Source organism: Oncorhynchus keta, chromosome 24 (assembly GCF_023373465.1).
Source record: "Oncorhynchus keta strain PuntledgeMale-10-30-2019 chromosome 24, Oket_V2, whole genome shotgun sequence".
Taxonomy (NCBI): Eukaryota; Metazoa; Chordata; class Actinopteri; order Salmoniformes; family Salmonidae; genus Oncorhynchus; species Oncorhynchus keta.
In genome coordinates this window covers 36,926,299-36,940,063 of record NC_068444.1, presented here as the reverse complement: position 1 = coordinate 36,940,063, position 13,765 = coordinate 36,926,299, and the positions used below count along the sequence as shown (strand labels likewise).

At 44.0% G+C, this 13,765-nt stretch overlaps 2 protein-coding genes across 7 annotated transcripts in view; one reads left to right on the top strand and one right to left on the bottom strand.

Moving 5' to 3' along the window:
* Nucleotides 1-1,244: 1,244 nt before the first annotated feature.
* LOC118357476 (actin, aortic smooth muscle) lies at nt 1,245-6,720 on the top strand. Its single transcript, XM_035734616.2, has 9 exons — nt 1,245-1,412; nt 3,294-3,468; nt 3,673-3,801; nt 4,387-4,497; nt 4,695-4,779; nt 4,894-5,055; nt 5,221-5,412; nt 5,540-5,721; nt 6,078-6,720. Exons 2-9 carry the CDS (start codon nt 3,340-3,342, stop codon nt 6,219-6,221), a joined length of 1,134 nt encoding a protein of 377 aa, XP_035590509.1. The 5' UTR covers nt 1,245-1,412; nt 3,294-3,339; the 3' UTR covers nt 6,222-6,720.
* LOC118357471 (AMSH-like protease) overlaps nt 6,392-13,765 on the bottom strand; it is a 28,273-nt gene continuing 20,899 nt past the window's right edge. For all 6 annotated transcript variants that reach the window (XM_035734612.2, XM_035734608.2, XM_035734610.2 and 3 more), the window contains 3 exons: nt 12,766-12,878; nt 12,256-12,355; nt 6,392-11,891 (listed from right to left, as the gene is read on the bottom strand). In XM_035734612.2, the coding sequence (XP_035590505.1) occupies nt 11,835-11,891; nt 12,256-12,355; nt 12,766-12,878 (270 nt within the window). In that variant the 3' untranslated portion in view covers nt 6,392-11,834. The remainder of the gene's footprint in view (nt 11,892-12,255; nt 12,356-12,765; nt 12,879-13,765) is intronic.

Here is a 13,765-nt window from a genome sequence, read left to right as displayed (position 1 = left end):
GGCATCTATTTAGCTTCAACTTAAAGGGGCACCTAAGCTTTTGACCATAGAATGAAAACGAGTCATTTTCCCATATGTGTAGGCTAGAAACACTGTTATGGTGACGTAGATAATGAATATGAGGTTAAAATGTGGTGAAATGGCCCTTTCATAAAAACGATGCTGGAAGATAAAGTGCTTTTTGACCAGGGGAGAACTGTTCGTCTGACCCCCTGATTGTTAGAGCAGAGTGATGTAGCCTTTGTAATACTAAGAACCAGCGACTCAACACGCCACTTTCTGTGGGTCTCGGCGCTGTGGCAATGGGCAGTTGGTGACAGGTTCTTTCAGCACCATTAGTAAGCCCTCAACTTCACTTTTCCTCGCTATGGTCTCAAGGTCTACCTACCCGAGCCGCCGCTCACAAACGGGTTTGGTAACACTAATTTTTGGTAACACTCCCTTTATCTGGATTGCCCCAAGTAGATGTTCTGTAGATGTTCAATGACTGTCAACAACATTTCAACTAACTATCTACTAACCCTAGCCCTAACCCTAACATGAACCCTTATCCTAACCCTAAACAGTAACAGTAGCAACCAGTTGCTTATCAACAGATAGTTTAGTGTTAGTATGACCATCTGAAGATCAACTATATGAGATTATCCAGATAAAGTGGGACCACTCTCCATTCAGTGTGGGTCATCACAGAAGATAATCTGGAAGATCATTCCAGAGAAGCACTGAGAAACAAACGTGTAGAATAACAATCTGACATTTAGTGGGTTCGATTCCCGGGACCACCCATACGTAGAATGTATGCACACATGACTGTAAGTCGCTTTGGATAAAAGCGTCTGTTAAATGGCATATATTATTATTATTATTACATTTTAAAAGGTCAGGATATTCCATAGCTACAATACAATTTAACAGACCTCTACCTCAACTGACAAGAAATAATATTTCTTCACACCTATCGAATATTTCCTCATCTAACTGATGCCAATTCAAACAGCAACTATAGGCTGTATTTGTGACCTAACCCGTTTCACTCTTCCATGTCACTCAGTCTGTGCGTGTGTGTGAGGTTCCTGTGTGTCACAGGGGGCAGTCCTATGAGCTCTGTGCTGTGTGTTTATGTTCCAGGATGGTGAGATCTCCTGCCTTTCACAGAAAAAAGGCCCCTGGAATGCTCTGAATGATGGGACTGGGGCCCTCCACTAAGCACTAGGATTGGACTGTTTTTCCCCGGCCATCCCTATAAGGCTCTGGCTGAGTGAGGCAGACAGAGAGAGTGCAGCCCCGGCTCCATGTTTGGGAAGTGGGAGGGGGAAGTGGAGGATAGGGTCTGGGAGCTACATAAACTCTCCCCAGGCCAGTGAGGGGGCACACCATCCTTGAGAGGCATACCCCGGCCAAGCACTGTCAGGGTAAGTAGGCCACCACCTCACCTCTCCTTTCCCCCTCTCTCTTCCCTGCTCTTCTCCTATCATCTTCTTTCCCCCTCTCTCTTCCCTGCTCCTCTCAGCCCCTCTCTGTCCTCTCTCTTCCCTGCTCTTCTCCTATCATCTTCTTTCCTCCTCTCTCTTCCCTGCTCCTCTCAGCCCCTCTCTGTCCTCTCTCCTCCCTGCTTCTCTCCTATCATCTTCTTTCCACTTCTTTCTTCTCTGCTCTCCTACCCTCTCCTCCTCTCCCGCCTGCCAGTCTGCCTGACTGCCTCAAGTCGACACCTGCTAAATTGTTAGCTGCTAATCTGCTAGTCTGAGTCAACTGCAGGGGTCAGCACCTTACAGCACAGACGGCTGCTCAATTTAAACCAAACTCATTAGCCTTGAAGAGCTTTGGCTAATCTCGCAGGTGTATGTTAATGCAAGACAGGGATTTTGAAGTCTCACAACTAAGTCACTGTGGTCTGTTGTGGGTATTAAGTGTCACAGCTCTTGGAAGAGATCTTAAGCATCATGCTGTTGTGGTTCACTTAGGATTTGTGGTTGAAGAAGCAAGTGTTGCTGTTTGAAAGAGTGTGGTAGAATAACACAGTTGTAAATGCTCAATTTGCAATGTCTTGTTGCAACTATGGTATAGGCTCAGAAACCTGTTATCAATTATAAATGTTTTTTTCAGTTAGTTGATCATAGTATTAGACAGCTGGGTCAGTGCCAATAACGCAAGAGAAACATTTCTCTCAAAGGTTGTCTCAAAGTCTTGTAACGTCTCTTGGAAACAGTCAGGCTCATAGATTGTCTCATAGAGTGTTAAGTCTCTTGGGAACAGTTTGGAAAGTTTGGTTGTTTACTGTCTACAGTTTTGAAATGTGGAAAGCTTTTGAAATGTGTAAATGAGGTGATGACTGGTTGCATATAGGGGTCTCTGCTATGTTCTGCAAATGATGGGAGTCTTGAAGAGTTCAACACCAGCCAATCTTCAGCAGTGAACTCCATCATAGTTGCTCATGGTGCCCTCTGCTGGAAAGCTTTGGAAATCCTTTATTCCAAAGGTTTATGACTAAATATGGTCCTCCTTGATTCTGCTGCCCTCTCTCTCTCTCTCTCTCTCTCTCTCTCTCCCTCCCATCCCTGTCATGTTTCTCTCCTTTCTAGTTTTTTTTTACAATTGTAGACAGGCAGGGCCAGAGAGGAAGGGAGTGAAGGAGAAAGGTTTTCAAAGTCCAGTCCAAAGACAGACATGATGTCGCATCATTTCCTAATTAGGAAGTTTTCCCAGGGTGCTGAATCCATTCATTACAGACTGGAGTACAACCCTAACCCCAACTCAGGAGGTTTGTAGGGTAACTCCTATGGGGAGTTTTGGTCTTAATCATGAATATTCTGCTATTAATGTTACATTTGTACAGTGTTATAACATTGTATAACAATGTGCTCCATAGGATTTTGGAAAAATGTATTTATATTGTACTCCAAGCACATGCCAACATTCCAAATGGACTTTTTCACTTTTAATAGGAATAGCCTACATCCTTTTTTCACATTTTTGTACAGACTAGTGGATTTACCTGAGCCAAGTATTCCTGCATGAATTAATGTCAATAATTGCCACACCACACTTTTGTTGTGGTGTTACGGTTTTCATGAATTCACCTCAGAAGGGTGTGGTCACATTACTTTAGAGGATAGACTTACTCACACACACACACACACACACACACACACACACACACACACACACACACACACACACACACACACACACACACACACACACACACACACACACACACACACACACACACACACACACTAATCTACCATTCTGTAGATGTTAACTTACTCTTCTGTTTGGTGCCCCTGCAGTGATTGTCTCCAGTCGGAGTAAGGAAGGTAAAGCAAAGAATTGACAATGTGTGACGACGAAGAGAGCACCGCCCTTGTGTGTGACAATGGGTCCGGTCTGTGCAAGGCAGGCTTCGCCGGGGACGACGCCCCCAGAGCAGTTTTCCCCTCCATCGTAGGCCGTCCCAGACATCAGGTGAGCCACCATTTGTCCATCAAAAGAGAGTCCTCGTTATATTCTTAATTTCAAAGCATTTTTATTTAAATGTTTCACTTTTGTTACCCATCGTGGTTTAAGTTTCCACACAGCAAAGTCTATTTGTTGAATTTCAGTGCTAGTAATAGCATCCACTTTACAGTGTGGTGAGTGTGTTTCTGAGCAGCCTGATCCTCTCCCCAGGGTGTGATGGTCGGCATGGGACAGAAAGACAGTTACGTGGGTGACGAGGCACAGAGCAAAAGAGGTATCCTAACCCTGAAGTACCCCATCGAGCACGGCATCATCACAAACTGGGATGACATGGAAAAAGTAAGCCTACCACACCCTACTACACACAATAAAACAATGACACACAGACTCATAAAACACACATGACTTGGACGACCATCAAAAGAAAAAATCACATTGGAAAACAGGAACACACTCCAACATGGAATTTGATGTACGTTCATTTTCCATCATGTCACCCAAAAATAGCCCCTCAGCCAACACAACTCCCCGGGTGGCACTTTGGGATCCATCCAGTGGCATTTAGATCCAGGATCTATTCTCAGAACTACGACATGATCATTGGTTAGCTAAAGAGATGTTATGCTAATGGAACCCCCCATCCTCCACCATGGCAGTCTTGTCATGTAATTTAGCTATGACTCATCCCCGGTGACTAGGAGACAAACATGTCAACCAATTATCTCAGGGCACATGCTGTCATCCCCTCAACAGATGCATGCAACAGATGGTGTTATTCACTTAGAATCGTAAATTTCTCTCAAGATCGACCTCAATGTTTTGTGTGGGATTTCAACAAGGGCCTCAATCGAACCACTTTATTTTCACCAGGTTGTGGTGAGGCTGTTTGTTTGATTCGTTTGTGTGTTTTGTGTGGGTTGGCAGATTTGGCATCACTCTTTCTACAATGAGCTCCGTGTGGCCCCAGAGGAGCACCCCACCCTGCTGACAGAGGCCCCCCTTAACCCCAAAGCCAACAGGGAGAAGATGACCCAGGTGATGACCCTCATACACTACAGCTGGGACTTGGTCCAATGTAAATCTCTAACCTAGCCTTTTAAGACTCTGTAAGGCTCTTGATATATACAGAATAAATGTGTTACACGATGCTATGACCTTTGATTAGTGCCGTGAGAATGATATGTTAGTGTGAAAAAATAACACTGTAACCTAAACAAATGGTCCTGTTCTAGATTATGTTTGAGACCTTCAACGTTCCAGCCATGTACGTAGCTATCCAGGCTGTTCTGTCCCTTTACGCTTCTGGTCGCACAACAGGTCAGTTTAACACACCAGTCAAAACCAGCCTCATTTTATACTGATCATTCAGTTCCACTGGGTCTTAACCTTCGTGTCCTCCCAAAAAAATGGTGTCCTCATAAACCTCCACAGGTATTGTCCTTGACTCTGGTGATGGTGTCACCCACAACGTCCCCATCTATGAGGGTTATGCCCTGCCCCACGCCATCATGCGTCTGGACCTGGCTGGCCGCGATCTCACTGACTACCTCATGAAGATCCTGACCGAGAGGGGCTACTCATTCGTCACCACCGGTCAGTAGGAACTCTGGGATGGGCAAATCTCTGATGAGACTATATTCTCTCATACTGTACAGTATATGACTTTTAAGCAGAGGCCTACGCGGACACAGAAGTGCTGTTCTGCCAAACTACCAATCAATCCTTGATCTAACCTCCCCCTTATCCTTCTATCTCTAGCCGAGAGAGAAATTGTCCGCGATATCAAGGAGAAGTTGTGCTACGTGGCCCTGGACTTTGAGAATGAGATGGCCACCGCTGCCTCCTCCTCCTCTCTGGAGAAGAGCTATGAGCTGCCCGACGGTCAGGTCATCACCATCGGCAATGAGAGATTCCGCTGCCCCGAGACCCTCTTCCAGCCCTCCTTCATCGGTAATCCCACTCTCTTTTTCTTGTATCCCCTTTTCACTCTCTCCATCTGCCGTTCTCTCAACAGTTTGAAACAAGGATCTATCTCTGTCTCTTGTGACTCTGTGATTTCCTCTGGTTTCCTCCCCAGGCATGGAGTCCGCTGGTATCCATGAAACCACTTACAACAGCATCATGAAGTGTGACATTGACATCCGTAAGGACCTGTACGCCAACAACGTCCTGTCAGGAGGTACTACCATGTACCCTGGCATCGCAGACAGAATGCAGAAGGAGATCACTGCCCTGGCCCCCAGCACCATGAAGATCAAGGTGTGTAGGAGATACTAACATCCAGAGTTAACTTACAAGTCACTGTGTGAGATGTTGTATAGGGACTTTACCTTGTTCGGTATAGTATTCATCCTAATTTAAAGGTCTATTTTTTGCCATTCACAGCCAGTAATGATATTGGTCCATTTCAACGCAATTATCCTTTTGACCTCTTTACTTTGAATATAAATCTTTGTCTTGATAAATGTTTCATGATTTCATGCAAGTTGTTACGACTCAATCTGAAGCGAAATATCACTGATTTTTGTCTCACTAAGCTTTATTGTACTGTACCTTAGTCACTGCAATGTGATTTGCTCATTTTGTGTATTAAATGACATCTTCTGTGTTACCAGATCATCGCCCCACCAGAGAGGAAGTACTCCGTCTGGATCGGTGGCTCCATCCTGGCCTCCCTCTCCACCTTCCAGCAGATGTGGATCAGCAAGCAGGAGTACGACGAGGCCGGCCCTTCCATTGTGCATCGCAAGTGCTTCTAAACAAGGCCCAGACCCACCCACCCACCCCAGCCCACTCCCTCCCTCCAGCCCCAATTTCTGCTCTCGTTCTTTTGCCTGTAAACTGTGAATGTGTCCCCTATTTACCCTCCTGTGTTTCTATCTTTGCACTGCCCACCCCTGAATGAATGTTATGTTATGTTATTGGTTGGTTATGTTTTTTTTGTTGAATGAATAAAGCTTGAATGTGCAGCTGATATAAAACTTTGGGGGCCATTGGGGCCATTCCCGGGAGAGTGTATATAGATTCCAGCAGTGGCGATAGAATGAAGTAGAAGAGGCTGAATCTGTTCCACAGCGCTATAGCATTCTCCCTCTTTTGTTCACTTTGTTCAGTACTTCATCCCTGGATGTGGTCTCTCGCATGGCTCAGATCACTGCTGAAAGCTTCAACCATCTGACTGTTTGTAAAGATCCATGTGAACATGAACGAACACCCAAGGAAGGAATAAAGCTCTCATACAAGGGCCTCTGGCTCATACATTTGTATTACAAGTCTTTCTAATATAACTGCTGTAACTACCGCTGCATCGAGCCACATTTTCAGTTACTCTTCTTTTTATACAAAAGACACCAGAATCTATGCGCCACTGCTACCCCACATTCTCCGAAAGTGAACTACAACAGAATGCCTGTTCGTAAAAGAAAAAAAAAACGATTTCCTGGTTCATCCTTTCAGGAGAATGGCTTTGTTTATTCTCTAACAAAATAAGTACAGCGACACACTTCATGCCCTGGATTGCAGAGGAACTGGATCCCTGGTCCTGTCTCGATAACCTGTTTTAACTCATTCCTTTCCCTTGATGACATGGTTCTGTGCATTTGGGGGGCGCAGAACAACTACATTTGACAACACATGAAGTGCAGTTAAACAACAACTTGGACAAGGAGATAAAGCAGTATGCATTTTTTATTACCAAAATGGCAGTGGAAAAGTGTGGTAGAGTCACTGCATTGACTGGTTGTCTTTCCCATTGCCAAACATAAAGCCACTACAACACAACATGTTGGTGCAGCACCACTGGGACAGCTGATCACACTGCAGCAATAGTCCAACACCACATTGTACAACTGATAATGCCATTATCAGCACTGCTGTGAGGGCATGTGCAGAGTAAAAAAAGATATGCCCGCTTCTGCCAGAGGTGAAAAAAGGACAGCTCCATATTCTACAGCGAGGGGTGGTTAAAGGATAGCCTTGTCCCAGATCTGTTTATGCTGTTTCGCTAACTTCCATGGTCATTGTCAAGCAAGACGGCACAAACAGGTCTGAGACCAGGCTAGTTAACTGCTTCATGGGGGTGGAAAGTGAACTTATACCTGAGCACTGTGTAGTCAAGGCCCTTGGGATGGCAAAAAGATACTCCTCATATAAGGTGTCTAATGCATCTTTGCTTATACAGTGCCTTCAGACAGTATTCATACCCCTTGACTTATTCCACATTTTGTGTTACAGCCAGAATTCAAAATGGATTTAAATATATATTTTTCTCTCACCCATCTACAGACAATACCCCATAATGACAACGTGAAAACATGTTTTTAGAAATGTAGCAAATGTGTTCAAAAACAAATACAGAAATATCTCATTTACATAATTATTCACACCCCTTTGCTATGACACTCCAAATTGAGCTCAGGTGCATCCAATTTCCTTTGATCATCCATAAGACATCGCTACAACTTAAGTGGAGTTCCCCTGTGGCCAATTAAATTGTTTGGAGGTTATTTATATACAGTATAGAAGGTACCACAGTTGACAGTGCAAGTCAGAGCAGAAACTATCCCATGAAGTCCAAGGAACTGTATGTAGATCTCGAGATATATATCATATATCTGGGGAAGGGTATAAAACTATTTCTAGAGTGTTGAAAGTTTCCAAGAGCACAGTGGTCTCCATCATTGGGAAATTGCAAACATATGGAAATACCAATCTGAGCAACCGGGCAAGAAGGACCTTGGTCAGGGAGGGGATTATGAACCCAATGACCACTCTGACAGAACTATAAAGTTCTTGGCTGAGATGCCAGAACCTGCCAGAAGGACAACAGTCTCTACAGCACTTTACCAAACTGGGCTTTATAGGAGAGTGGCCAGATGGAAGCCACTCCCGAGAAAAAGGCACATGACAACACACATGGGGCTTCATTTATAAACTTTATATGCACAAAAATTCCCCAAAATTCCCATTTCACGCTAAAGTTGGCAATTTTTTTATTTACAAAAACTTGGTGAGAATGTGCTTATTCTCTCGCAAACTTTATACCATGTGTATGCAGTTTCTAGTGGTTGAGGTATTGCATGGCAAGAAGTCAAAAGTAGACTAGCCTTGTGCAGGAAAATATGACCGTCTTAACAACAACTAAATCGGGTAGCTAAATATATAATTACCAGATGCTATCACTAGCCGTTAGTGAGAAAATCAATTTGTTGAATTTTTTGTATTCTAAAAACGTTGAATGCATTAATGTCAAATTCCTCAAGTAGACAATAATTAAATGTATAAACAAAAAATATATATATCATAACCATTGCAGTGGAAATTCCTCAGATTTTCTGGCCAAGATGAATTCATATTCCCGAAGTAGCCATACAACAAATTACCATGCGCAGCTCTCATTTAATTAGGCTTACCACCAGTATTAGATATGTTTTAATTTCCGAAAGTGAGCGCGCTTTATAACATACAATAGAATTCAACAAGGTGAACAGACAGTTGATATTTTGCTTATTAGCAGACCAATATAGCCTTCTGTAGCATGGGCAAAATTCCAATATTTCCAAAGTACACATTGATTGGTGTTTTTCAGAGTTATATTGTTCCTTCATGTGCACAGCTTTACTTCAGGTCTGATTTATAAACGGGAAACATGCGTGTATATATGGGATGCACCAAGTTTATAAATCTAAATATTTTTTGTGTGTGCGCCCTTTTCAGAAATGGTGCATGCAGATATTCTGTGTAAAATGTACAAGCCAGTTATGAGGCCCTTGGAGTTTTCAAAAAGGCAGGTGAACAACTCAGAGCGCAAGGCAAAAGATTTTGTGGTCTAATGAGACAAACTTGGCCTGAATGCAAAGCGCTATGTATGGAGAAAACCAGGCACAGCTCATCACCCGTCTAACACCATCCCTACCGTGAAGCATGGTGGTGGCAGCATCATGCTATAGGGGTGCTTTTCAGCGGCATGGTCTGGGAGACTGGTAAGGATGGAGGGAACAAATGGAGCCAAATACAGGAAAATCTTTGATGAAAACCTGATTCAGAGTGCAAACAACCATAGACTGGTGTGAAGATTTATGTTCCAACAGGACAATGACACCAAGCATACAGCCAAAGCAACATTTGAAAGGCTTCAGAACAAGAATGTGAAAGTCCTTGAGTGGCCCAGCCAAAGCCCAGACTTGAATCCCATTGAAAATCAGTGGAAAGACTTGAAGATTGCTGTTCAATGCCGCTCCAAAACAAATTTAACAGAGCTGGAGAGAATCTGCAAGGAAGAATGGGAGAAAATCCCCAACTCTAGATGTGCAAAGCTGATACAGACCTACCCAAGACAACTCAAAGCTGTAATCGCGATACAAAGTATTGACTCGGGGCTGTGAATACTTATGTAATTTAGATATTTCTATATTTCATTTTCAATACCTTCGCAATTTTTTTAAAAAGGTTTTCACTTTGTCACTATGGGGTATTGTTTATAGATGGGTGACACAAACATCTATTTAATCCATTTTGAATTCAGGCTGTGGCAACAACATTTTGAAGACGTCAAGGGGTATGAATACTTTCTGAAGTCACTCATTCTTTGAGCACTTCGGTTTGTTCCTCCCCACACAAGATATTCCACCTCGATGGGCTACTTCAAATAAGAACTGAGTTACGGGTTTCTTTTAGGTCAACACTTCCAAGATAAATCCAAGACTCACAAATAATGCAAAAAATGTCAAGGCTAAAATCCAACTGGCCAAATGTAATCTATTATAACTAAGACTAAAAAGACAACATGAGACGTCCTAAGCCATATAGAGCCATCCCAATTCAATCAGTCCATTTTATATGACCTTTCAAAAAAATGTTTGTTCATTTGTTGAATCTCTGCATATGTAATCAATTGTGTAAATACTGTATCATTGTGTCTCTCAAGTCTCGTCTGTTGTATCCTGTACCAAGAAAGTTAAGGATAAGGATACCCTCACGGGAGACTATCACTCATGTAATCATGCATATAACACACGCACCTGCTCACACACACACTTTATTCTCAGCCAGTTGTTCTCACACTGAAACACCTAAGGCCATTTACAGTAAGCCTGCGTGCTAAAATAGTTCTCTCTGGAGAATTCGACATCAAATCTGACAAGCAGAAAGACTATATGCCTCAAAAACTCCCCTCTGCCAAAATTGTCAAGCCAAGCTATCAAAAAGCCCCCAACCAAAAAAATCCCATACTTAAAGTGAATAAAGAGTTGATAAAACAACACCATTAGAACAATTCCATAGCTCACACCATTGTGTTGCAAAGCAGTTTCAATTCACAGTACCTCATTTCAAAAAAATAAATAAATACAAAAGCCTTCATTGTAAACAAAGGTATAAATGGGGCGGCAGGTAGCCTAGTGGTTAGAGTGTAGGGGCGGCAGGTAGCCTAGTGGTTAGAGTGTAGGGGCGGCAGGTAGCCTAGTGGTTAGAGTGTAGGGGTGGCAGGTAGCCTAGTGGTTAGAGTGTAGGGGCGGCAGGTAGCCTAGTGGTTAGAGTGTAGGGCGGCAGGTAGTCTAGTGGTTAGAGTGTAGGGCGGCAGGTAGCCTAGTGGTTAGAGTGTAGGGCGGCAGGTAGCCTAGTGGTTAGAGTGTAGGGGCGGCAGGTAGCCTAGTGGTTAGAGTGTAGGGGCGGCAGGTAGCCTAGTGGTTAGAGTGTAGGGGTGGCAGGTAGCCTAGTGGTTAGAGTGTAGGGGCGGCAGGTAGCCTAGTGGTTAGAGTGTAGGGGCGGCAGGTAGCCTAGTGGTTAGAGTGTAGGGGCGGCAGGTAGCCTAGTGGTTAGAGTGTAGGGGCGGCAGGTAGCCTAGTGGTTAGAGTGTAGGGGCGGCAGGTAGCCTAGTGGTTAGAGTGTAGGGGCGGCAGGTAGCCTAGTGGTTAGAGTGTAGGGGCGGCAGGTAGCCTAGTGGTTAGAGTGTAGGGGCGGCAGGTAGCCTAGTGGTTAGAGTGTAGGGCGGCAGGTAGTCTAGTGGTTAGAGTGTAGGGCGGCAGGTAGCCTAGTGGTTAGAGTGTAGGGGCGGCAGGTAGCCTAGTGGTTAGAGTGTAGGGGCGGCAGGTAGCCTAGTGGTTAGAGTGTAGGGGTGGCAGGTAGCCTAGTGGTTAGAGTGTAGGGGTGGCAGGTAGCCTAGTGGTTAGAGAGTTGGGCCAGTAACCAAAAGGTTGCAGGATCGAATCCCCGAGCTGACAATGTCAAAATCTGTCGTTCTGCCCCTGAATAAGGCAGTTAACCCACTGTAGGCCGTCATTGTCAATAAGAATATGTTCTTAACTGACTTGCCTAGTTAAATAAAAAAATAAATAGTAGTTCCGGGTTGTGGGTGTCTTGTCTTCCCCTTGCTGTCACCGGAGGTCCAGCACTGTTGTTTTCGAGTCCTTTATAACAACATGCCTACAGATCTGAAAATAGAAAAGGCCATGTTTAATTCTCAGGTCAACTAACAACAACAGTGGAGAAGCACAACCATGAATAGAGGGACATATTTTTGACATTTTTTATTTGACCTTTATTTAACTAGGCAAGTCAGTTAAGAACACATTCTTATTTACAATGACAGCCAACCGGGGAACAGTGGGTTAACTGCCTTGTTCAGGGGCAGAAAGACACATTTTTACCTTGTCAGCTCGGGGATTCGACATGAACACACACACACACACAATAATACACACAAGCTCTATTTGAGACTGTGCTGAAAAAGAGGGAGGCTGCGGAAGCAGTGAGGCCTCTCTGTCTGCTGGGAGGATGTCTGTGTGTATTACTTACGCTGAAGAGAGGCGGGTCCTTGGAGTGTGGGTGAAAGCCCTTCAGTCTGCAGCCAGCGACCTCCCCCATCCCAGAGCTGGTGAGTCTGAAGACTCCCGTACTGCAACACACAGATCACAGACACAGGACTTGTCTATATACAGTAGGGCTCATGGCCAAAGGAAGTCGTGACATCCATCTGGTAAAACGAGAGCGTCTTCCAGCCAAGCAACTGTGAGGCCTACATTAGGTTAGTCATCTGAGTTCTGAACTTATGCCCGAGGCTTATTCAGTGAGGTAGAACATTTAGAGCTGTGTAGAATAAGATAGAGATGTTAAGTATAGAACTGACACAACCCATTCTTCCACATCACCGAGAATCATCATGTCGGCTCCACACCACGCAATTCCGGTAATGTTGCTTCCCTACTGAATAAACTATTTGATACCACCCACATTGCATGGATTGGTTTTCTTTAGCGTTAGCATCAGCAGGCTTACTCCTTCTAGCAGACAGGGACAGAGACTCACTCGTTGTGTTTGGGCGAGCAGACGATGGCGATGGCTTCAGGCAGCATGAGCTGGTAGGAGCCGTGTGTATGCAGGTCAACACTGGACAGGAAGGCCGTCTGGGTGGGGTGGGTCTGAGAACAAAGGAGAGCCACAGTCAGAAGAGTTGGTCGGGAGATAAAGATGTTAGGTGTTATATCTGATATTTATAGATTATGTTTATTCCCCAAAATCAGTGGAACTAGATTTCAGTCTGCCCCTCCAGTGTGTAACTCCCATGTTAGGTGTTATTAGACCTGGGCTTCTGGGGCCGCAGCCCTGATTTTTGGGGGGGAGGTTCAAGTTCCGAACCTTTCGATGGTCAAAGAATTTCGAAATTGCAGGCTGTAAGTCTGATTATAAGTTTCCATAAACGGCGTATCACTTACACTCTAGGCAAGTGCTCAGATTTGTAACTGTCATGGTTTTATCATTACTTTAGTGAAAACCTTGTGTCTGTAGCCCAAACCATTCAAAAAGATACAATCCATTTTACCGGAGGTACAGTATCTTGTTTGTTTTTTCAATCATGAATTCGGGGGAATTATTGGATGAATAAAATGTCCTGGGCAGTTTTAAAACTAGGTTACTCGCAGGCCGCTTACTAGCCTATTTGTCTCATAACAAACAAGCTGTTCAGTCATGTTACCTTTTTAGCTAACAGCCTTGTAACTGGACACGCACACATTTGGATTAAGATGCACATGGAAAAAAAGAGATTGTGAACCCAAAAGTAAACATTTTATTTGAGTGGAAAACATTTTGGGTAGGGTGTAGCCCTGGGTACATTTCAGCTATGCTTTGTTGTCTTCAGAAGATTTTCTGTTTAATTTATTTCTCCCACATCAGCTGATATAATTCAGTGGAACAATTCCTAAGGATTGCCTATCTCTTACAGAAAAACCACATGATTTCACAAATCAAATCAAAGTTTATTTGTCATGTGCGCCGAATACAACAGGTGTAGTATTCTAACCAATAG